This window comes from Plectrocnemia conspersa, unplaced genomic scaffold (genome assembly GCF_051122295.1).
Source record: "Plectrocnemia conspersa isolate PC_06_02 unplaced genomic scaffold, ASM5112229v1 ptg000012l, whole genome shotgun sequence".
In the NCBI taxonomy this organism is placed as follows: domain Eukaryota; kingdom Metazoa; phylum Arthropoda; class Insecta; order Trichoptera; family Polycentropodidae; genus Plectrocnemia; species Plectrocnemia conspersa.
In genome coordinates, this window is record NW_028277176.1 from 19,869,048 (window position 1) to 19,894,930 (window position 25,883).

At 29.3% G+C, this 25,883-nt stretch overlaps 1 protein-coding gene and 1 long non-coding RNA gene across 9 annotated transcripts in view; one reads left to right on the forward strand and one right to left on the reverse strand.

Annotated features, from left to right (window-relative positions):
• The window catches only part of LOC148228513 (uncharacterized), a 51,874-nt gene extending 36,708 nt beyond the window's left edge, over window positions 1-15,166 (forward strand). For all 7 annotated transcript variants that reach the window (XM_088199913.1, XM_088199914.1, XM_088199915.1 and 4 more), the window contains one exon: window positions 13,679-15,166. In XM_088199913.1, the coding sequence (XP_088056039.1) occupies window positions 13,679-14,119 (441 nt within the window). In that variant the 3' untranslated portion in view covers window positions 14,120-15,166. The remainder of the gene's footprint in view (window positions 1-13,678) is intronic.
• On the reverse strand, window positions 5,148-13,449 carry LOC148228514 (uncharacterized). Of its 2 annotated transcripts, none has more exons than XR_015811636.1 (3): window positions 11,631-13,449; window positions 5,280-5,445; window positions 5,148-5,189 (listed from the first exon to the last, which is right to left on the reverse strand). It is a non-coding gene; the product is annotated as an uncharacterized LOC148228514 (long non-coding RNA). The 2 variants fall into 2 exon arrangements; XR_015811635.1 differs by having other exon boundaries at window positions 11,523-13,449.
• Window positions 15,167-25,883: the final 10,717 nt, after the last annotated feature.

Consider the following 25,883-nt stretch of genomic DNA (forward strand, 5'->3'; position numbering starts at 1 on the left):
CATCAATTCTTCTTCCAACCGTATTATCAGCAGTTTTGCATATAATTCGTGGAACATTACTTCAACTAAATTAAAAGCTCTTTTCTTTTATTGTATGTATTTTTTACACTTTGCGATTCTGTAGTAAATTGAGTACGAGGTTAGCAAAGCATTTGATATGAAATAAACCATAGTTTCTTAACCTTTCTACATCCACGGACCACCAAAAAAATTAAAAAATGTTTTGCGGACCATCAACATTAAAATAAAATAATAAATATGTATATAATTTTTTTTTTTTTCAAAACAACTAATTTTGCAACACAGTATGCTGATATAACCATATTTAAGTATATTAATTTAGTCAGTAACAAGAAATATAATTTAAAAATCCATAAAATAAAGCATAAAATTCGATCATAAAAATCTTCGCGGACCACCGGTTAAGAAACTATGAAATAAACTATATTTGTATATGCTTATTAGAATCTTATTTTTTTTTTAAATGCATAGATGCAATTTCGCGTTTTAATTCACATTTCATACTGCATCCAGCCAAAATTTGTTCAATCCAGAAATATCGGTTTTTCCAAGCCATTTATCATAATTCATATGAATCCTAATGATGCATAGGATGAATCGTATTTTCTTACTTTTGGGTTTCTATTTCTCTTGCTCTATTCCCAATATTTTGAATTAAGATTAGTATCTTTATTTTTAGTAAATTATCTCTATTACTCAATTAAAATATTACCTATTCCTTATTAAATAATAAGAATAAATTGAAAGTTAATTTTTTTGCGCCCCTTTTTAAATTAGCTTGTGTTCCCAGTTTGGAAACCCTTGGATTAGTCTGTTGGTAAAAATAAAAAAATCGTACAAAAACGTATTTTGAATTCAAGAAAAAATGCGCTATTTTGAATTGACATTTTTATTATTTTTCTGAAGAGTCTGTCAGAAATAAATTTTCCTTATTCAAAAACAATGAAATCTTACTGTTGCATATTATTAAAAAAAAATTGAGAAGCTACTGCTACGTAGAATAAATTCAATACTACAACAATAAATAATCTTATATCTGTTGGTGTTTTGCAAATTCAAAGTGCAATTTAAAGTCTTTTTCTATTGATTTACAATATTCATGACTTATAGAAATAATATCACCACTCTCTTTGCTGACTATGATATATTTTAATAAAAATCCTTACCAAAAAGTGGGTAATTTTTAATTAAAAAATAGTTCAATAAATAAATAGTCAATGCAAATCCCGCTGAGAGTTAATATATTTTTTTTCCTGAAAATATAAAATAGATTCAATTAATTAAAAATATTAGAGTTAAACTTCACACTATATTGTCAATGTATAAACTATATGGAGAGCAGGTTTTGTTTTTTATGATAAAGTTCCGCCACTGATCTGAATACACGCATCACTTTTTAAGTAACTCAAATTGTTTGACTCTCTTTCTAATAAATGATATATTGAGTACGTCTAACGTATAAAGTCATAACAATTAAGCTCTATACAATATTTGTACACACAATACCAATATACATCGCAGTATAAAGTAACGTTATGCGTGTTACATCCAGAAAACATCTAGCGGCACAAGAGCGATCATACAATCGACGTGCGAGGGTCGCGCGTCATTTGTGCATTAAAAAAATCTAATTTAATGTTTACTGTAACTAACGAAGTGTGAGAAATGGTGAGGTGTTGAAAAAGAGGTACCAACAATGTATGGCTAATGGTGTGTGGATGTGAAAATGCACACAATAGCCCCTGGTCGGTATGAAAGGTACGTATTTTGTGCGGAAAGCGCCCAGTCATCGCCGGACTATCTGTACACTTCACGGCGAAGGACAGGCGGACACCCCGGGACCGACTCCATTTTTATCTGTCTCTCTTTCTCTCTCCCGTAATCTGAAACTTATCCGAAATCACAAAAGATCCGGCGTGGATCGATTGTGCGATTGAAACCGCTGCCGTGACTACGAAATCGCTAGCCGAGCTACGCTGATACGATAGATAGGTACTGTCGTAATAGTACTGCCACTTAAAACGACAATTCTACGAATTGAAAGTTAAAAATAAATTTTATTGAATTATAGCGTTGATTATGATTTAAATCAATAATATACAATAGACAAAAGTATGTAGATAGTACTAGATTTATGAGATTGATACATAGTATCTTTATTTAGAATAAAAATATATTTTTATGATTTAGTCCTTGTCTCGTCCGATCAACTATCAATCGATGTTAAGGGAAAAAATATCAAACACGCCTATCTCGATTGTCACGGTACCTTCGATCGAGAATAATGCGCAAGCCGAGCGTAACCCTAAATTACCATTCGGCAGCCCTACTATTCACACATATTAGAAACCTGCGACGGCTCAATCAGTAATAGCAGCATTTTATAAAAGATAATATTTTAATTCAATACACATATAAAAAAAATCAATAGTCTTACATATTATAGTGATTTTTAAAAACTTTTTAAATAATAAGTTTGCAAAAACATTTTTTATTAAAAATGCAATCAGTTTCATATACATATTTATGTTCGTACATATAATTAAATTAAGTTAAGAATATTTTTATTTTATAATAATTGATCCCGCGCAGTACTCCGCCGCTTTACGCACACCTCTCCAAATCTTCCCTTCCTAAGCTCACCTCTCAAATTTTCCATCTAAATTGCATTATGAAGGGTTGTTAAACTACGTAATTCTTAGTTTAATCTTGATATAAAAAATCTTGGCGTCTCTTGCACATCTTCGTCACAATTCGTTGCGCTCAACGTCGAGATTTTTCGTCCCTTTATTTACTACCCTTGAAATTCGTTAGTGCTACCTTTTAAAATTTGATAAACATTAGACTCTTTTATGTAATAAAAAATATAAATCTATATCGCAAGCTATTTTTTAAAATATGATTGATTAATATCTATAATAGCAGATATATTTATAATTTAATTATTATTAAGTAATTCAATATCAACCCGCAAACTTAATACCAGGGGCTGTATTAATTATAATACAACACAAATGTGTCTATATGTTGATGATATAGTCATATTAAATTAATCGCTTTTAGCATAGAATTATCAAACATGATGCGAATCTGAAAAAAAGAAGCGCAAGTTTTTGATCTAAAAATTAACGAAATTAGCACCAGGGCCGCCAAAAGCGAACCCGGGCCTTGTGAAAACAATGGTTTCGTACCTCATGATAAAAATATAATTTTATATATTTTTAAATATCATAATATAATTTCTTGAATATGTACGAGTTAACCCTTTATATGCTACAAATAAATATAAAAATTAGCCACCGTTGCGACATATTTTCTGAAATCATATTTTATGCGAAATATTTTAATTAGGCATTAAAAATATCTGCTCATAATATTTACCTGATAATTTGTCGTGTTCTCTTTGCTGCTCAATGTTGTCATATAGTAAATTTCCAGTCCAGATCAAAAGCAAAAAATCGTGCCATCGCGGTGAAAAGTTCGATTATTAAACATTTATATTAAAACTTTTTATACCAATTTTACGAGTCAGAATCGAATGAAGCACATCAAAACCAAATTTTGATCGAAACAATTATACCTTCTCAGAAGTCAAAAATCCGCGTCAAAAGCAATAAAATCGTGCCGTCGCTTGTATGGAACTTATATTATAAAAAATATGGAACTTATATTATAAAAAATAACTTCTATAAATTATGGCAATCAGGTCATCCAAAAAAGATTTATTTCTTTTTTATTTATTTATGAATGATGAATATCGTGATGATCAACAAAAAGTAAGCTAAGTTGGACATATTAGCTACTTTAACTCATAGGGAGTGTCTTGTATGTATTCGATAAAAAAAAATATTTGATGAATCTTATATTTCAGTTTGTCTTACTGCTTATTTAAATTACAGTTTAATATTTTAAATTAGTACGTTGTTTTTGTAATTAGTTATTGATTATTAAGTAACAAATTATTTCAAAATTTAATTGTAAATTAAACCTCAGATATCTCGCTTTATTACAATAATGTTTATGAATTATATAGTTGCTAATTACTATTTATTAATATTTTTAGTAATCTAACATCATTAATGTAATGATATATTGCTATATTTATATGTTATATATAGCAGTATCTATATGTATATTGTGATGCATATACAAACACGAGTTGATGAAGACTTCCAAGACGCCATCAATCCACATTATGGTCATCGCATCAAAACGAAAACACGGTCTTGTCCCCCTTAATAAGAGGATTACGTTTAATAACAAGAGCATCCCTCGATTATCGCCGAGCGTAGCATGACTGGTGGCTTTGTATATCGAGACCACAGAATTATGTCATCAGTGTTTTGGCTCCTTTTTGTCCCTCCACGGCTACCCATTATCTCGTCCCGGATAGCTACCAGAAGAGGACGATGATGCTGCACAAGTTTCCACCCCAGAACATCTGCTAATTTGTCGGCGCTTCAGGAATCCGGGTACCGGCCCTGACGAATCATTTAATAACGAAATCGTCGTTTGTGCGCCTAACAATGATATTAATTGGTAACATTCTGAATACGTGCTATATATATATTTTTTATCTTTATCAAAATAGACTGGAAGCTATGGGGAACTATGGCTTTTGTTCCTCGCCCGGTTCGGCTGCCTCATCATCGGAACGTGAACTTGCGGTTTTTCGTACAATGCTTTCGTTTTTTGACGTTTTTGTTGCCACCAAGCAAGACCTGCATAAGGTTTAATTAAAAAATAATATGGGGAGAAAATACATATAATCGCGCCAATATTGGGTGTTCACACATAAATTGGCTGGTAGAGCGCGACTGATTCAATTACCGAACCATGCTACGCTTATAAAAATGCCTAGAAATTATAAGCATGTGCTACATTTTTTATTCTGTTGCGATGAAAGCTTTCTATTAATTTGTGGGTGTGATGAAAGCTTATTAAATTTATGATGAGATTCTAAATATATTTTTTAATGTATTTTATAAAAAAATATTATGTATCCATGACAAAATCATTGATGCAATTAAGAAAATCTTTAGTTAAAAATTATTTATTAAGATAGTGTAAATATATTTGCAAGCGTGTTTCTCTCACCATTCTGATATAATACGCAAATCACACGTCTGTAATATATAGAAATAATAGAGAAGTCACCAAAAAGTGATCTAAAATATCTCAAAAATACCCATATATTATTTGTTAAATATATAAATTTATATATTCTCACTTTTACAAATTAATCAAAAAAAGCTTACGTATTTTGTCCTTCGTATAGTTGATAATTATGGAGTTCACGAAGTGTTCTCAAATAGTTTTATTAAGAAGAGCTGCTCCATGGAACTTTCTCTAAAACTTTTCTCGCCATTCATTGTTCTTCATGCCTTTAAGCGTATGTTCACACATACAGCGTATAAAAACGAACTAAAAATGAGATAAATTAAATATATAACAATTACAAACATGTAACAAAAATAATAATACCAATATGTTCAGTATATAAATAATACATATATAATTTATTTTAGAAACAACCTGTATTTGACAGTTTCAATTGTGTTCAACACCAAAAATCTCGTTAGTTGGAGGCTAAAGTGTATTTTCATTCATATTTTGATTTGCGCGATAGATAATTTTTGTGAATTATAGACATAAAACATATTTTTATGTCTATAATTTATGATTTTAGAAACTAAAATTTCGCGTATATCAAGACTTAGAAATTGGGATATAGATTCCAAAAAAATCCCGTAAGGCGAGCACATAAAATTACTTACGTTTTCGTATGTCAATATAAAAATGGCAGTTTAGTAATAATGTCTTATTATTACTACTTTACAACATTACTTTATAGTTTTTTACATTATGTAAATAACTTTTACATAATTAAAATCGGTAGAGTATTTTCAAACTTCCTCTTTATCGCTGCTGTATCTAATCTAACCAGTTTTAACTTTAGAATTAGTTTGAAATCAATATTATTAGAGCCATATATAGAAGCAGGTATTCTGGACTTGCTCTTATTAAAGAATATGTAACTAGTTTTTGCGTTTTATTAATATATAATACTTCATTAATGAAACTGTCCGCAAACGATTTTTAAATCTCAATGAAATTTAACTGCACTTACTTAATTTATTTTGGCATATGCATTTAAAAATATTGAACGATACATTAAAATGTTGCCATTGCCACAAATAATTAATTATTGTATTTACTTTACTATATAGATTGGTAAAGGCATGACTAACTTTATAGATTGGTAATGACATGAATAAAATATGAAAGTATAAAATAAATTTATTTTAAAACAGAGACTTTGTAATAAGGGATATTAGTTGTAAAATATTAAAATTTATAATTTATTAATTATTTATTTATTTATTAGGCTTAATTTTTTTTATTCATTTTCCTGTCTAATATAAGATCGCTGGTGCTCAGCTTGTAAAATATATTGTAAAAATGTTATTGCTATAATAATAAATATATATTTTTTTATGCTTTTCCAAAATAATTTACTTCATATTATATAAGGCGTTGTACAATTTTAATATGAGAAAATGATTATAATATAAGCAGATTTAAATTATTAAGGACTAGATTCATACTTATTAAATCAAATAATGAGACATTTATAAATCACATTTTCCATTGATAATAAAAATACGAATTTTAGATACAAGTTATAGAAATCACTGTACTTTTATGTCATTCAATATATAGGTATTTGTTTGTTGTTTATATTATATAAATTAATTGTACAAAATAATAATTTAATTCATCATTAATTTAGGTTTTTTTATATATTACATGACTAAATATATTTTATTTAACCTTTTTAAGTTAAAGTAAATACAAATATTCGAGTTATTTATATTTATTTATAATTTTAAAAGCTTATGAATTTAAATTTAATAAAAAAAATAGCATTATATATTATATTCAATGCAATAGAAAAAACATTTTTTTAATTTTACATATTATTATATAATTGCTATTGATATATATTTTAACCTCATTAACATAAGTATAAACTATTATATTACAGTACAGTTATATATATTTATATGTTAAAGTGTGCTATCTGTTTTTAGATGAAGTACCTAATAGTTGAAAAACCTTTGTTGTTTATTTCACTGCTGTAAATTATAGAACATATATTATTTAATATTATCTGCAATATAATTTTATATTTTGTCAAAATATGACATTTTTATGCTTCTAAAATAATTATAAATGTATATATTGTCAACTTTTGCTATTCAAATAATTGTTATTTACGTTTGCAGGATAATTATACAAGCTTAAATTACAATATTATGTTTAACTAATGAATGGACTGACCACAAAGTTTCGTTATCACGCGAAAACGCGTGAACGGACCGTAACGCGTTATTGTTTGTTTTATGGAATTTATAACAGTTTATGACTTAGTATAAGCATTACTAACACATGCGTGATAAAACATATATTTAAGCTAACTTGTAGAGTATTTTTAAATTTATATTGTTTGATTCCTACTTATGCAATAATTTATTTGCAATAAAGCTTCAAATTTTTATAATATCAACTCATTAGTATTACCTGTGTAATATAGCCGCATGTTTTTTTATACATATATTGCACGCATCACTAACATTTTAATACTATTATATGGCTCATTTCAACACGTAAATTAAAAATGTATATTTTTCAAGTACACAATCACACAGGTTATATACAAACGCCATTAATCATCACAAATCTGACGACACACGCTCAATATGCGCATTATTTAAATGAAACTCAAATACACAAACGAAAAAACACGTGTGTAATCCAAGATTCGCGTGCCCTGGGAGGCCGCCGCGTATAATGCGGCCCTGTGCCTCGTGAACGTCGCCGCGATAAATCACGACGATGTGAACAAAATGGCGTTTAATACGTGTGTACAATTTATGACAATATATCCGTGTGTACTAATAAATAATGGAATTAAACTCGAACACGACAACGTTGGCTGTGAGCGTTTTCAACAAACTATGGCTTTATGTTAATGAAAAATTGAAATACGTATCCGCGTGGAAATTGGGCTGTTTTCACTTTTTTAAGCTAATTTCAATTTTAAATTTTTCGTTTGATCTTATGCTAATGAGTTGAAGAAAAGTAAGACATATTTGGTCAAAAGTCAGAAGGTCATATATTTTTTAATGAAAAGCTTTTTTCATCATTTTTATCCAAAAAAAAATTTTCTAATGAGAAAATAAATAACATTCTTATGCAAAGTATTATTTTTCATACGTTTATAAGATAAAAGCAGTGATTGCTTAACATTTGATCGTGTCGTGAGTAATAACTAAATCACGTTCTTTACAAAAAATTTGCGTTGCACAGCCAAATACAAATCAATGTATAAAATTAAATTAAATTTTAAATTTTACTGATCCTTATAATAATTAAAATTTAAGATTAGATTTTAAATAACTTACTATTTTTTTTAATTTGCAATCCTCAATAAATATGACAATCATTGAAATAGAGAATCATATAAATTTTATAACTTACTATCGGTCGGAGTCTCACTGTCGCGAGCCTCCACAGCAAATTGAAGATACAGATTCGGGATAACAAATATGCTGTACGTCGTGTGTTTAGTATGTCTAGTCATAGTGAATCAAGTACGATATTTAAAAAATAATATCAACAATCATTTATTTTAGTAACCAAATTCTGACTTTACTTTGATAACACAAATAACATAAGGCGTTGAGAATGTTAGGAATTAAGCGATGTACATATTTTTTAATAAGATTTATCCTTGAAGAATACTGAAAAAATGAAATTAAAAATCATTACATAAAATATGAATTTCAATTACTCGATGATAGATAGTTCTCATAGAATAACCAAAATTCAAAAGACATATAAATGAATGATAAGCTCAACACATTACGCATTAACTTCCATATTCCGCCCACTAAATAACCAGTTCTTAATCAATGAATTAAGTTGCCCTTTAATATTATATATAATAACATAAATATATATATATATAAACTCAAAGAATATATTCACTACCAAAGAGGCACACTCTAAATTGAGTAGAGCTACTACATTTTACTAGATTAATATAATGTATGCTTAGTCAATTAAAAATTGCTTTTAAAAAATAATAAACATAATTTATTATATTGTATACTGTACCTGGTGTAACTTATTGATTTTTTTTAATGAACACCTCGCTGCATCAATTGCCGATAAATTTCACGCTACAACTCCGCATTGATTGCGCGCATTTTTATACCATTATATTGACAAACGGGTACAAAGACACCATTCCCGACCAAACGAAGCCGGGATCATAACGCGATTACACTCATCTTTTTTATTATGATCGCGAGCATCGAGGCGAACACAGCCCCGGGCGGCGAGCGTCCCATTGTTGCGCCAGGATTTAATCTTGATTTAATAACGACACGTCCAGCGAATATGGAAATAGGATGCAACAAATTAATGGCACATCCCTCGAAAGATTAAGCCGGTGCATTAATTTCGCGTGATAGCGCGCGTTGGCAAGGTGCGTGACTTCAAAACCAGGGACTGTGTTTTGCCCAGGTCGTAAATTTATTATGGATGTTTGTGCATATATTGAACTTTTGCCTGGAAGCGTGTGCATGATGTTTAAACAGAGGCTTACAAAAGTTGTGATAAATTATGGAAAACTACCGGTTTCAGACACTGTGTATCGAAGTATGTAAAGATGTTGAGGAGCTTAATTTTCAGTTGTATAAAATACTTCTGAAGCTTTTTATATTGCTTGCACTTTAGAAAACCCATTTGTTTATTTTCAACATAGCTTTGATTTTAACCGCCTACTCTCTATTTATCACCCAACGTGTGCAAAGTTTCCATAAATCTAATATGAATTGTTTACAGCACTAAAAAATAGTTAAATGCATAAAAAATATTTTCTAATCAATTACAAACGAATGTAATCCTTTCTTTAAAATATGCCACTATTTTCTAATATAAAACTATAACTATATAAGTAACTTATTAAAAATAAAAAACATACCTCATAAAAAAATTACCATGAAGGAAAACTACATCTCTCAATTAAAACTTAAACATAAAATTTTAATTTTAGATAAAAATAAATATTTAATTTATCTTATGCGTATTATGCTTAGACTTATGTAATTTTATTTTATAATAATGATAAAAGAAATACAAAATACGCCATATGATTAATTAAAAATAAAATTCAACTTAGACATTGCTCATTTTTATCAAAACATTGGTGACGTAAATTTTTTTTTATTAGGTAGTTTATTAGGTAAAAAATAAACCTTTACAATTTTTTATTTACAGAAATCTATCTAATTTATGCGGCTTATGCAATTATATTTTATTTTTGGATATGAACAGTTTTTATCTTACCATTGTTCTTTAAAGACAAAAGCAATTTTTAAACATCTGACGAAGTCACCAGGAGGAAAGTGTTAAAGACAATAAATTAAAACAGTAAAAGCAAATAGAGTGAACATTGCTGATAGCACTACAATGGTATTGTCGGTGACTAATACCAAAAAAAAACGTGTTCAAATTCGAATACCATATGAACCTTTGCGTTTTTTTATTTCTATCGTGTCTGGGAGATCGTAATTTGTGTATATTAATATAATTAATATTTCGATCGATGATTGCAAATAAGGTTTTCTTAGATTTTCCCAGTCTCACAGATGAATATCGTGCTGATTAATTCAAATTAAGCTAGGTCATACCTGTTAAGTATGAAAAATCTCATAAAGAATAAAAATGAAATCACATTTAGAAACTATATTTTATTATTTGTCAGATTAATATTTTTACCCTTAATTTTTGATACCGTTGTAATTTATAAGGAATCAGCTAATTCTATAGTTTAACTAAATTAATAAAAATAATAGATTCATATATGCAAATATGCAAAATTAATGTGTTACAAATGGCATCATCAAATTTTACAGTGAAACGCTCCAAAAAATATTTATGACAAAATAATGTTTGTTAGATGGCTCGTTACTGAATTTATAAAAAATGATTCAGAATTGCTGCGAATCAATAAGTCAGTAAAACTTTTTTAATAATACATTATATGTAAGTTTGTACTATAATTATAAGTTATATGACATATAGTAGTTACTGACATATTATTAATTCTTTTTTAAGTTACGTTTAACTAGAAATTTGCAGTAAAGCGTCCCATATTTTTTTATATTACCAGATTTTATTTGCGATTTTTTATTGAAACGAATCAAAAATCTGAAACTATTTTTTACACTCTTTTTAAAATCTATTATATAAGATATAAGAAACACTTATTTTTAATAATTAATATGTTTTATAAAAAAGAGATAGAAGATATAGAAAAGAAACGTGCTAAGTATACTTTTCATCGTACAAGTGTTTTTTTTATTTGAGTGAATAAAATCTGGTGTAATGCGTGACTCAGTTTTACTCTACAGATTATTTGTACGCACGGATCATTCTGCCTTTTTTCTCTAAACAATCGTGCGAAACAAGCCTTGGCTCATGGAACTCTTCACGGATAAAGCCGCGATTTGAATGCGAGAATTATTGCGACGAACCGTGCTGGACCTCGTCGCTAACCGAAAGAGTCGAGAGAGAGAATACGACGAAAAAACAGAATTTATTGTTTCCGCGCTGTGACGAATTCGCGATGTCGACCGATGCCAATCGCACAATGACTGACGACTGAAACATATTTTTTTACTTAAGCGCTATTTAGAATAAAGTCGAGTGCGTTCTGAAGAAACGTTGTAGTGTGTTTTGACAGAAGTGTTCATAAATGTTAAGCTCCTAACGGCAATTACGCAACTATTAACCATGCAACGTTTCTAACACTCTAATATATTATATAATTACACAATTGTAGGTATATATCGATATTATTACAATTATTGCGTTTTCTAGAAACTTATTTGCGATGTATGTGATGTTGCTATTTTATTGATTATTAATTTATTCACTGCTCATGTGTCGTTTATATCTAGAACTTACTAGAGCTTTCGATATCAGTATTTTGCTATTTAACAATATTTTTTAAAACATATATCATATACTTTAAAATCATTTAAAATAAAAACGTTTCTTCTGCAAGAAGTCACAAAAATGTTTTGAAGTTGCCTAATCTGTTAATTCATATTAATGACTTATTTAACAGTGTTACTTTTGCGTCCTATTTATTCGTTGTTCAAGAGTAGTGTTTACTAAACATACTTTGACTTTTAATATTAATGCATAAACTAAAAACGGTTAAAACTAGAATTGAAACAGTGTCGATATAAATATATTTAAGTTTAGATCCCCTTACACACAATGAAAAAATATCTACGACTTAGTACTCAACCTATTCATCATATTTTTTGTTTTGATTATACGTTATAAAATGGCGTACCGTATTTTCGTGAATAACGTGAATGGCACGGTGGGCTCTTCTTTGCCATGCACATAAATAACGTTATGATTCATGGCGGCGAAAGGGAGAGAGTCGCGTAATAATGAATTAGAAGGGGGTCCCAGCCATTATTCGTTTATATCAAGAACGAGATTACGTCGACCTGGATACAATATATTATGGACATTATTGGGAATTTCTTTCAGACGACAATGGCTGTCAACCGCTCCGACGACAACCAAATCAGATTACGTTGGCTCGTTTTATTTTCATGTATACGCTCTACGTTCCACGAAGAAAAACATTTCCGATTATTATTATTTATTATTAACGTTGCGTCAAGACTTTAGAATATCCACAATTTTGTATTGTGGATAATGCGATTGTAATATATTTTGCTAGCGGCAGTGTGTCGCAATGTTATTTCTTTTGTGATTTGACGTAATCAAAGCGTAGCTATATTAAAAAAAAAACAATAAAATAGTTTCATTTTCAATTTACATTTTCTAAATCTTCATTTATATAATAAAGAAAGAATAAAACATTTTTTTTATAATCCTCAATCATAAACCATTATTTTAAAAAATGACTATAGTGATGACCGAAATTGGCCAACACAATTTTTTAATGAGCATTGAGTTAATTTATTAAAACATTTTTAATACACAATATATGCTACAAAAATCTAAGATCGGAGGAATCCAAAAGCTAAGCTGAATCTTCTTAATAATAGTCGTTAGTCTTCTTTCATGGAACGCTCTTTTTCGTATTATTTTTATTTTTCAATTCACTAGTTTTATTGAAAGATAATATAGAAGTCATGCTATTAAATAATAATAAAATTGAAATTTAATATTAATTTAACTTTTAATAAAAACGCCACAAAAACGCGTACTGTAAATTTTTATCATGTTAAGAGAAAGATAGATAAAAATAGAACCAAATAATTGCTTTACTAAAAATAACTAAAATAAATCAAACATTTTTATAAAATTGTCAATTATGGAGTAAAAGCTTTTCAAAAAATTGTATTTTTTTTACAAGTCAGTTTTCTTGTGAGCCCTATACTTTATAAATTAGATTTCCCATCAGTCGAGTGACAACAGTAGTTCTTTTGTGATTGACGTAACCAAAACGTAGCTGTAAAAAATACACATACAAAAAATACATTAAATTAATTTCATTCATGTATTTAAATTTATTTATTTTTTGTCACAGGTGGTATCAACTATGGATGCTATGTCAAAATATTCTTTGGAAGCTGAGAAGTACCGCGGAGCTTATGGAATGTACCCAGAACCTTCTCGAGGTTACTTGGACTCGACTCTCTCCAAAGCCTACATGTATATGGAGCAGCAGAGTCCCAGGACCTATCCAATGGACATAAGTAAGATGTACCAAGAGGCCGCCGGAGGGGCGGCGTGTGCTTCTCCAAGATCTGGAGCTGAATCTCCAGAAGGGGGGATAAGAGGAACGGGAGGATCGGGGGACGCTGGTAGTTCGGCTTCATCTGGCTCAGGGGCGTCTCCGGGGGCTCTGCCTCCAGCGCCCCCTTACTATCCCTCAGCAGCAGGGTTACTACCCCATTATGGACAAGGATACCCTCCTCAACCTCAGCCTACAGGAGAATTCAGGAGGCCGCTGACTGTCATCTTCTGACCAGACTCCCTCTAACTAAACAATTATATGCAAAATACGCCATATTTGTTTTGAATACAATTTATTTATTATTTAATTTAATCGATCAACTCATATTGATCAAAAGTCTTATACAATTAAAGCTGAAACAATCCTGCCAAGCGTACGATGGTTCTCAAGCAATTGAGTCCAAGCAACTCACAATATGGATAATGAAAATAAATTTTATATGACGCAAGCAACGAATAATAATAAATAATTGTTTATGGTGCCATTGAATAAATGCACAAATTAAAAACACTTTCACATAATATGTATTAATATTTTGTCGAAACTTGAGAGTTCCTCATTAGTACTTATTTATTTTTGACTTATATAGGATTATTGAAAATCTTACATATCATGTCGCTACTGCATGAAATTGTATTATATAAAAATGTATAATAAATACACAGTTTAAGTGTATATTTTCGAGAGTGAAATCGTCGATGAAACATTCCAGGTTCAATAATTTTTAATGTGAATATTTTATATAATTTCTGTGATGTAAATTGTATAATAGCGATAGTGACTCGTAGACATAATAGTTGTTTTTAATTGATATATACGTAGAGCACGTCAGAATTATTAAAATTAAGTACAAATACATAATTAAAAATTAAATAATTCTGAAATAGTAAAATTAACGATCCCACGCAGTTGTTATGTAATTTTTCGACCAAAAATCGATTACAAAACAGATCAGTATACGTTATTATTGTAAATATAGTAATCGTTATAAAAACAGATTTAAGCATGTTAATTAACTACGCGAGAAAAATAAATCGTTTATAAATATAATTATTATTCTAGGTATTATAAATAATTAAAATTGTTATAACAATTGTAGTTATCTTTGATAATGTATAAGAAATATTGTGTAAATAAATATAAATAAATCAAAATGAAATGTATGTTTGTAAGAGGTTCTACGAAATACAACAATTTTGCCATTATTTAATTATGATCATATTATTTTAACTGTATGGCTTTTAGTGGTTGAATAAATGTTATTTGCTGCCATTTAAACATCTGATTTTTATTACTAATTTACTTACATAAAAATAATTAAGAATATATTTTAAATAAACAACAAACTTATCCCCTATTATATCTAAATAACCTATGGTATATAATAATTATCATATTTTCATAGGACAGGGGCGAGAAATTATCGACCCTTTATTTGATACATCTGGCACGTTTTACAAAAAAATAACAATAACAAATAATTTTTTAAGCACCCTCCGACTTCTGCACAATCAGCGTCTAAAGTAAATACCGTTTTTTATCACTCAATCAAAACAGTGATTTGTTATTTTTAAGTGCATAATGAATATTAAATCTTATAATAAAAAATATAGCTTGATACATTTTTGTTGATTTTTATCTTTGCTTAATAAAACAGAAGGGTAGCTTAATATGGCAACACTTGGTTGTTAAAAAAACAAAGGGTTGTGCAAATTAACACTCAATGGAAAAATACAGATTGTCGAAATAAAGCTTTTACTACTTTATATGTAGTATATTTTATTCATACTATAAAAAATTCAACCCTTTCATTTCAATGTATATTATTTTAACAATTCAGATTAGATTTTCTATTTTTATTTTGACTCACCAAAAACTGAATGATACTTAAGAAAACGTAAGTAGTTACTATTTTTTCATAAAAATAAACATGATAGAAATATTCTACTGACCCTCAATCGAAAAAATTACGAGATATCGACCATCCCTTCTGAAGCTATCGGATCAAGTCTCAGAAGTGGTCCTGACACCAAGGCGCCCCTCGCCGTGGGCATAATTGACAATTACCGGACACAATGGAGGACAAAGTCGGACCATTGTGCGACACCTAGTGTTGTATGAGGGCGTCGTGAATGACATGTCAGGAGTCGCCCGCCAAATGATCGGCTCGTGTAAGTATTCCCTGGCCAAATCTACGTTGTTCAATGATTAGGGGAAATTGCGATTTAAATCTAACATCTCCATTGCCTACCCCCTTACAATATAATAACATTAAACCTTAGCTGCTTAGAAAAAAGCAGTGTTTTATATTTCGTAATTGATCTAAAGGACGAATTCTACTCATTTGCGATATTTCTTAAATTTTGATTTTTAATACAGCATAAACATTCTTAAAGTTTATAACTCCAACTTTTTTCTCTCCTAGGCCTTATTTATATCACCGGTATATTATGATGATTTATTTGTAAAAACAATATTGCGCTTTTCGTAGACAATTTTTTTTCGAGAAATATGTCTCTTTATTAAAGTAGTGCCTATTTAGTTATTAACACACTTACTTTTTTCGGAGAGATTCAGTGGAATGACATTTGGAAATCAATAGAAAAAACTAAATATATTAAAGTGTTAATGACAATCGACGTATTTTGATTAATCGTTATTAATTTTAAGGATTTAGTTTTTAGAAATTACATTTAAGTCCATAATTTAAATATCATATATATTAGCATACTCTAATTCTAATATACATATATAACAAATAATAGATATGATTAAAATAAATAACAATAAAATCTTGCAAATGGAACACTAGTACAGGGATCTGAAAATTGTTGTAGTGAGTAAAAATAAAATTTTTGAGGATGTTGGAAGCGCAATAAATTATATGATAGGCATAGATATTTATATGAATTCCCTATAGCAACAACACACTGAAATTTTTAAAATAAGAATACATTTTTACGAAAGTATTTCGTAACACAATAATAACTGACACCTAAGTTATGCTCTTCGAGTTATTAAAAATTATTGACTTATAAATTGGATTTATTTTGTGTAATAATATGTAGGCATTTTTATTAGAATGAAGAATGACTGGATTCCTTATATAAATGAATTTTATGACTATCTTTTTATCACTAGTGATGACTTATATCATATCAATGTCAGCAACCAAAAAAATAATGTAGCAAAAATTAAATTATAATTCCTTTAGCATTTAAATAAAGCTTAATAATAATTGTCATAATCTATAATTTTCCTACCATAAAAATCCATAATAATCTAATGCATTGATCAATTAAACCTAAAAGTTTTTTTATATTTATAGGATATGCAAAATATAAAGACATTTGTGCTATGTGGTTATTTACAGCAATTTATTTTAAAAAAATAGTTGCATACGTGTAAAATAAATTTTAATAAATAGAAAATATCCAAAAGATTAGTCTTTGTTTAAATCTAGATTTTAATAAAAAGTCAAAATATTCACAAGACCTTAATTTGGTATTTCCCTAAAACTACTAAAATATATAGAACCAACAATAGTTTTAACTGTACATTTCTATAAAAGCCTAATTTATTAATTACAACAAGAAAAAGTATATAGTTAGCATTTTCTAACTTAAACTGTATTTTACTACAGAAACTTTAAGTAAAAAGTTTTTTTCTTTTCTTATTTTATCAAAAGACACAAAAAAACTTTTTCCAGCGTGTAATTAATATTAATAAAAATAACAACAAATTATTTATTTAATTGGACAATTTTATATTTTATTCGTTTTATACATATTTACTAATATTATAAATATTATAAATATATATGCTAATTAATTTACATTGTATACATAATTCCTAATTTTTTTTATTTTAAATAATTTTTTTAAAGAAGTTTTCTATGTTATCTAATTTATTTTTATATATATGTACTTAATTTAGTGTTTAAAAATATTGCGTATCTCTAAAATAAACTTACTTTTATTATATACTGTTTTAAACCCTTTTTATTTTTAAATTCTAAATTTTTTTTTAAAAATAAAGACTTAATTTTTGCCAGTTTTTCGCATGCGCACTTTTAATGGTGCGGTTTATGTTTTATGCAAACTAAAGTACGAAATCTAGTAATAAGTAAACGTATTTTTATGAGGGATTTGCTGTTTTGATAGGTTTAAAAAAAGTTAAAAAGTTAACACATATTAATATATATGTATAGGTATATGTATTTACATATATACATATATATGAAATATATAATATGTATTAGTATATATCTCTATCGACGTTCTTCAATAATTAAAGCTATAAAATTAAAGTGGGTAGAGCATGAAATTTCATAAGGTATATTTTATCTTTCATAGCAAGATTCAAATTTCTTGCTGGAACACAATAATATATATGAGATGAAAGGGCAATTATTTTGCAATCATAACCTAATTCATTTTTTAGGAAAAAAATAGTTTAGTGAACCATCCTACTTTGCGTTACAAAACAGAATAGATACAAAACCCATTAATCAAAGTTTCTTGAACTATGTTTCGCGGAATATTAATGAATTTTCCGCGAACGCAATTCAAACATGCATGACCTAATATTATCAGGCGAGTGATACATAATATATTTTTGCACCCTGTGCGCATTAAATAAATGGCGTAAATTGTTTTTATTCGCCTGCCTGATTCCGACCGACCCGACAGCCGACTGCCATTAGTCTGTCCACAGTCACCAATATTGCCAAGATGGTTAGCCGCGCTGATAAATTTGTCAACAAATTTGATTTAGCATACCACTATCTTAATTCTGGAAAAACAAGTCTATGAGAATATTATCTATTTAAAAAATAAGTGTGAGATGTTTTAATGATTGAAATAAAATTTAAATTAAACTTACTATTTGTAAATTAACAACATTACATGATTTCTGGGCTCGAGATTTATTTTATGTGAAAGCTACGACAGTAGACTTTAGTGTAAGTATTTTTGAAAACTAGCTTGATTTAACAAGTAACTGATAAAAACAAAAATTCAAAGATTAGCTATTAAATTATTTCTGAGCGAATTTGTCAGAGTTTTATCTCTATTATCGGAAAATTTCGTTTAGCTTTATTTCGTCCCTGTGTAATGTATTTCAAGTAGATATGACATATGTCATATAAAACACAGTTATTTAAAATCAATCGTCAACAACGAATAAACATACAAAGTTTCTTGAAATCAACCACAAAAAAGATTACATTCAACAAATTATATTCTAATTAATAATTTATAAAAATTGTTTCGTTTAACTTTTAATTTAAATTTAATTTAAACTCAAAAGATAAATACATCTACATATGATTAGCATTAAACTCTAGACCTAATACTAAGTAGGTATATAAGAGAAGTTACGTTAATAGATTTTTTGTAAATGCTACTGGGAGTACCACTATTATACCTGCATTTTGTACAGCATAAAAAGTTGAATTGCTACGCGCATAATGGCGTACACTTTTTAATTCAATTATACGTACGGGAAAAAAGACTAAAGAAAAAACACGATAATGGAAAAAATGGCACTCGAGACTTTGGTTTAGTGTCATACTCGTTTCATGCGCTACGGTTACATGCAGAGCGCATTTTCTGCACTCTTCCTCGCACAAGTGAAGAAGGATCCTCTACGAGATAAACGGTGAATTAAAATCGCGAAAATTGCCGACGAGAGAGAGTTGGCGAAACGAGATTATTGCGGATGTGTCGAGTGCACTTCATCTGGATGCACTCGTGCTTCATTCTCTTCTACGTCTCGTTTTATTATTTAACCATACACATAGAACAGTCTGCTTGCGTTGCAGTGTCGGCAATTATGAGATAAATTTTCGTTTTATTATCATTGTGCGCCGTCTAAGCAGCACCAGCGCACTGGCGCTAATTCCGTCCAATTTTACAAGTATCAAATATAATAACGTAGCAAGCTCGAGACCAATCAGAATTTAAGTACAAGTAAGTAAAATATATGAACATGATGTTTTTATTTTTATATATCATATATAACATACTGTAAAATTTTTTTATCTCTTATGGCGGATCGCAATTGAAACAAAACTGATTTGACCAATTTTATAAAAAAATGGATTTTACCTACCAACGTGAAATGTAAGCTAACCAATCGCACAATAAGGACAAAGTTCAGAACCATGTCTCAATTAGAAGATATCGTCCTCACCTCGACATTGAATCAAAACAATCCCATCGCCATCCCAAAGCAATAATAATTAAAGCCAGAGACTTGCTTGTTGAATTGAAGATATATTGAGAAATCAGACAAGAGACGTAGATTGTTGTTTTGATTAACAAGCACGGTACAATACAATTTTGGCCATCAAAAGACATATCTGACAATAGACTGCTCACGTCGACAACTACAACAACCAACAACGACAATATTATTGTATATTTTTTTATTTTATAATATCAACAGATCAACACTAAAATATTTGTAAAAATAATCTTTAGGCTGCGATAATCTGTTATATATTTCAATGTTATGTTTACTTTTATTAATCGATTAGCTAGATTCTGGATATAAAAAACTATATATGATTACTGTCTAATTTCACGGTCCATTTGTAAAGAGACTGTCGAATAAAACCTAAGGTGGAGCTGTATCGATTTTTTTCGTAGTCACACGACAAAATGTGAAATTTGGCTTGGAATAGGGCACAAAGCGGCCGTTGTTAGGGGCTTAGCCGCCCACTTCCTCCCGACGGCCAACTTGCCTCCCCCCCGCAAACATTTCACATTCAAATATCGACTACAAACACTCTGTTGTGACACACTCGCATTCAATACCTACACCGATATTGTATTCCTACGCGAGTCGCTGGCAGACTCACCCTACACGCGAGCAAGGACCACTCGTGACATGTTAAAACGTATTAAAAATATCAAGGTTAGTAAGAAAGGTAACATTTTATAAGTAAGAACGTTAGAATTTGGAGCAACGTGCTATGGAATCTTTTTTCATAGAAATAATATTTTATGAAAAAATCTAAATAGCACTCCTTAAAATAAAAACAAAAAAAAGTGTTTTAACATGTATTAAAACATACGAGTATTTTTTGAGGGTTATGAGGCTGATAAAAATTGCTCTTACAGCCATCACATCAGTGCTATCAATGTACCTCCTAGCTTGAAAGAAAATAAATCTGGACCGCACAGTACTCCTCCTCTAGCAACTTCAATTTTCATTGATTAGGTGATATGTGGATACCGCCTAGCTTGGGTCAAACCACCCCCACCCACAAATTAAAATCCTTATATGAGATATTAACATAATTTATTTTATTTTTTATGAACGATAACTTTCCACCATATGATATTTTTCTTCGTATTTCGCAAAAATCTACAATATATTATTGTAGAATTTACATACATATAAACATAGATTGACTCTCGTTGCATTAAGCCAGCAAACGAACTTTGCCAAAGTCTACAAAACTCGATTCTTGAATTTTGAATTTGAAGTCTCAACAAAACATTTAAAATCAGTCATAAAACATGAATGTATACAACGTAATATCAAAACCAGATAAGGCACAATAAAGTCCACTACGTCCTTATGCTCTGATCACTACTTCGCTCCAAGTTGATATTTGATCACGGACAATTTCAACACAATCAAAAGTCAAAGTGTATCAAGTTACGCTTCAAGATTTTATTTCAAAATTTAAAGGCTGTTTCCAAAGCTGGAAATTAATATTATATAAAATATTAGGCCATATAAAATGATGTTTTTCTTAATTGTAAAGATAAATTTTAACCATCAAAAAATATATAATACTTCAGTTTTTTAATTATTTGTTGGTTTTGCACATTTTTTTACTATTTATTCAATTTTGATTTAGCCAGAAAATTGTAGAAAAGCATTTAAATGTGTTTTTATTCTTTTAATATAGTGCTTGAGATGTTTCTCTATAAACTTGCAAACGGCAATATTTGACAGTCTCAAAAATGATTTTCAAAATTGACTGATAACTCAAGAAACGGACTTTTAAATACTAATTAAGATGATTAAAGTTGAAGCACGTTATAGAGGAAAGTAATTTAATCACCTTAGCTAAGACATTATAATCACATGATGTGTGAAAGATGTTTTTGAATATATGACTTAGTTTCTAATTAATTCTTACCTATAAATTTAATGTTTTTTTGAGAACAAGACAAAAATACGAGTACTTGGCATGAATGGGTACAGACACTTAAAAATTGGTAGTACATTAAAACTCTATAAAAAATTAACAGACCACTGAAGACAATAACTAAAATCGGGACAATTTATTAAAATTATATATGAAATTAAGTTACTATACCTTATTTTAAATACGTTAATCAGATTAATCACAGTTTAAAGACAATATAATATTTTATTATATCCAGAAAATAAATCTATCACGCGCCGGCTCTGCGTTTTATGTAAACTTATGCAAAGAGGCACAAGACGCGAGATATAAAGATTTTAAAAATTTCGATTCAATATTATTGTAATGGCAGATCTTCAGCAAGCAGAGCTAGGGTAAACTATACAACTCAAAATATGTATTTAACTAGATAGAGATATGTATCGTGTTCGATCCCTTATTTAATAATTTATTCGAAACAAACCCTCTTAGAATTACCACTAAGTGACAAGATGTTAATGATTATTTGGAACTACATACAAGAAACAGACTATTTAGAGAACTTTAACACATTATACTATTTACAGCAATAAAGCAATTTAAATGAATTAAATATCTAAATTTTGGTTCAACTCTAGTTGTATAGGTTTTGCTTCTATGATTTTCAGAATGCAGTTTCACGGAAAAGTTTTTGTTTGTGTTCCGTATGTTGTTAGCGCCATTGATGCTTTTCAATTATTATTGCGGTGTGTGTCGAATTGAAATATAATTATGTCGAAACTGTTAAAATCCAAGTGCGGGTGTAAAATGAATGACGAAGTTTCTGGGGGGGTGTGGGGTCACATGCACCCCTGTGTCTGCCTGCCTGTCTGTCAACCGCCGCCAACAATTGACTAACAACACAAACCGCACCGCAGCAAAACACCGTTTATTATTTTTTTCCCCGTCAGATTATTTAAAACATGACATTGATATGAATGGTGGGCGCAGTTCCCGGTAATGACGTCACGGGAAAGATCAGATAATAGGACATACACACACACATACAGCAAAATACCGTATTCTACTTATTTATGTTGAAACCGTCAATATAAAAAAAATCATAAAATAACAATAATGACAGCAGTGCTGATTTTTAACTAAAATTTATTTTCGAGTTGTAAATAACCACCTTTTTAATTTTCTACCTAAACCAAAACCTATTGTGACCTAGTTTTACATAGAAACAGGTAGGATATGCATAAAATACGCTTTGCTTAGACAATATTTAGAATAACTAAAATAAAAAGTTCTTGTTTATAATAAAAATTAGACATTGTCCGCAAAAATATTTTCCACATTTTTCCCGATCAAGTTTGATAGCTTAGATTTTCTTAATAAGTATTTTACCTATACTGAGCATATTAGAGGAATCTGGAATATATTAGCAGCACATTACAATCTAAGTTTTCTTGAATAATAAAGAAACTTATATTCGCATTAAGATATACTTATTCAAGTAACTCGAGCGGCAATTGATGTTGTTGCTGGTTTTGTCATAAATAAGTGCCTTTAGAACGTAGAAAATATTCCGTTCATATATTTTTCAATCTTAACAGAATTAATAAAGAGTTGATGGAATGAGAGAGACTTTTTATGTCAGCAATTTATAAACAAAACATCCCAAATTTTATTGCTATTTTCTTTCAATAAAATATTAATGGTCTTAAATTTAAATTGCTTATTTTGACTTTTGGGTAAAAATTAATTCATAATTAAACTTTGCTACAATCATCATGTTATTCATACTATAACAAATCACATCTACAAAATATCCAGAAATCTGAAGAAAAGTATTCAAGAAAACATTATTGTCACTGAAAGCAATACTGCAAAATATTCACTATTATATTCGGTGCTAAATTAAAAAAGTTTAGGTGGATGGACTGATGGAAAATAATCATAACGTAGAAAAAATCTAGATAAATTACAAGTAATCAAACAGTCGTTTCTTTACCTTTAAAATATATTATTAGTAAGCAATATTTGACCTAATATATTAATATTATAAATTTCCTACCGAACAGTGAAATCAAACAATAACTAGTTACATTGTTTATAAATTATTTTGTGTGTACCTTAACTTTTTTTTAACGTTATTTGCCAGTACATAAGTTAATGTATGCATTATCGAAATACACACTTTGTCTGTAAGGTATATATATATACATAGTTAAAGATTTAAAACGTTTTTAATAATATCTGATTTAAATTTGATTACTATATAATTATTTTAAAATGAATGAATATTAAAATGTCATATGATGTTAAAAGATTAGTATCGTTTATGTTAAAAAATTAACACATAATTAAATTTTAAAATTATTAATTTAACCATAAAAAAATATTAACTGTAGTAGTTCTATGATAATAATTAAATAAAAATAAGGCACGCGTGTCATGATAACTGCATTGATTTACCAGCAACAGAAAATGCTATTCTGACACATCGAATTTAACCCTTAAGCACATGCACTCATGTCTACCATTTAATTAAATATTTTCCTCTTTTTCTTTCGAGCGAGGGTTTTCTTCGTGCACACAGAGACACGCGCGTGTGTGAGGGCTGTACAATAGAAGCCTTTCAGATGTTGACAAAGACTTTTATCTCCCCAAAACACGACCGCTAGGTGACAATATGGTGAGGGGGTGATTTCTGAAATGTATGAATATGGTATTAGTATCCGTCCGCCCGGTTTAACGTCCTTACAAATGTGACTCTACACTTATATGTATATAGGCAACACACATATTACGAATGTGTAATGCACATTCAGAAGTCCTAAACATTTCAGATAATTATTTTATATTCTCCTAGTAAAGCATATAATCAGCGAAGCTTCAAAGATGTTGGGATTTGTTTTCGCAAATAAATGTATTTTTAAACAAATACAATATAATAAAATTCTTACTGGAAATTCAATATTTAATGAATTATATAAAAGTACATGACTTTAATTAAAAAATGCTGTTGTTCCGTTCTTATTTTTTATTCAAAATCATAAATAAATTTAAAATATAATGCTAGTTTGATAGTTTTCCATTAGTTTGAGTAATACACATTGACCGTAAGGTTCTATGCTCTAAACATACATTTATAAAGTATATAATATATATTATGTCTTATTCACAAAACTGAAAAATAAGCCTTATTGTGCCTTAAACAATGCATCCACGAAGGTGCATCGGTCCGTCGCCGAGTCTGCATTGGTCGTATGCACTCATTAAGGGCATAATGTCTCCTTGTGGGGATAAGTATTCTTTATGATGCAAATGCTAGGCGTCGGTAGCGCCATAGAAAGGGCTTCCACCCCCCTACATTCTCCATACCTAGGGACGTAGGGACAATGCTGGCAGCGCCCCGGAAGCCGGCGCGGCGGAAAACCGAACCCACTTGGGCGGAAAACAATGCTAATGATTCCGCATTACCGGCTCACAGAGCCGAGAATTACACACATACAATAATGGAATTGAACCAATAGCGTCTGCAACCTACTACCTTCCCAATGTTATGAGTATTTGTTCTGGCTGCAATGGAGAACAAAGCCTCTCTCATTTGTTGGCTGTGCTAGGCATAACGAGATTCACACTATTTCGATGAATTATATAATTATGTATCTAATTATATAAATTACTATAAGCACTTATATATATATGCTGACAGTATTTACTGTCTGTATATCTGCAATAGTATTGTGAACGAATTTTAATGGACTTTCTTGAATGAATTGTAAATTACTCCCATCTTTATAGCTCTAATTTATCTTTGTAAAATATCAAAATACAGAGTAATTAAGTAAAATTAAA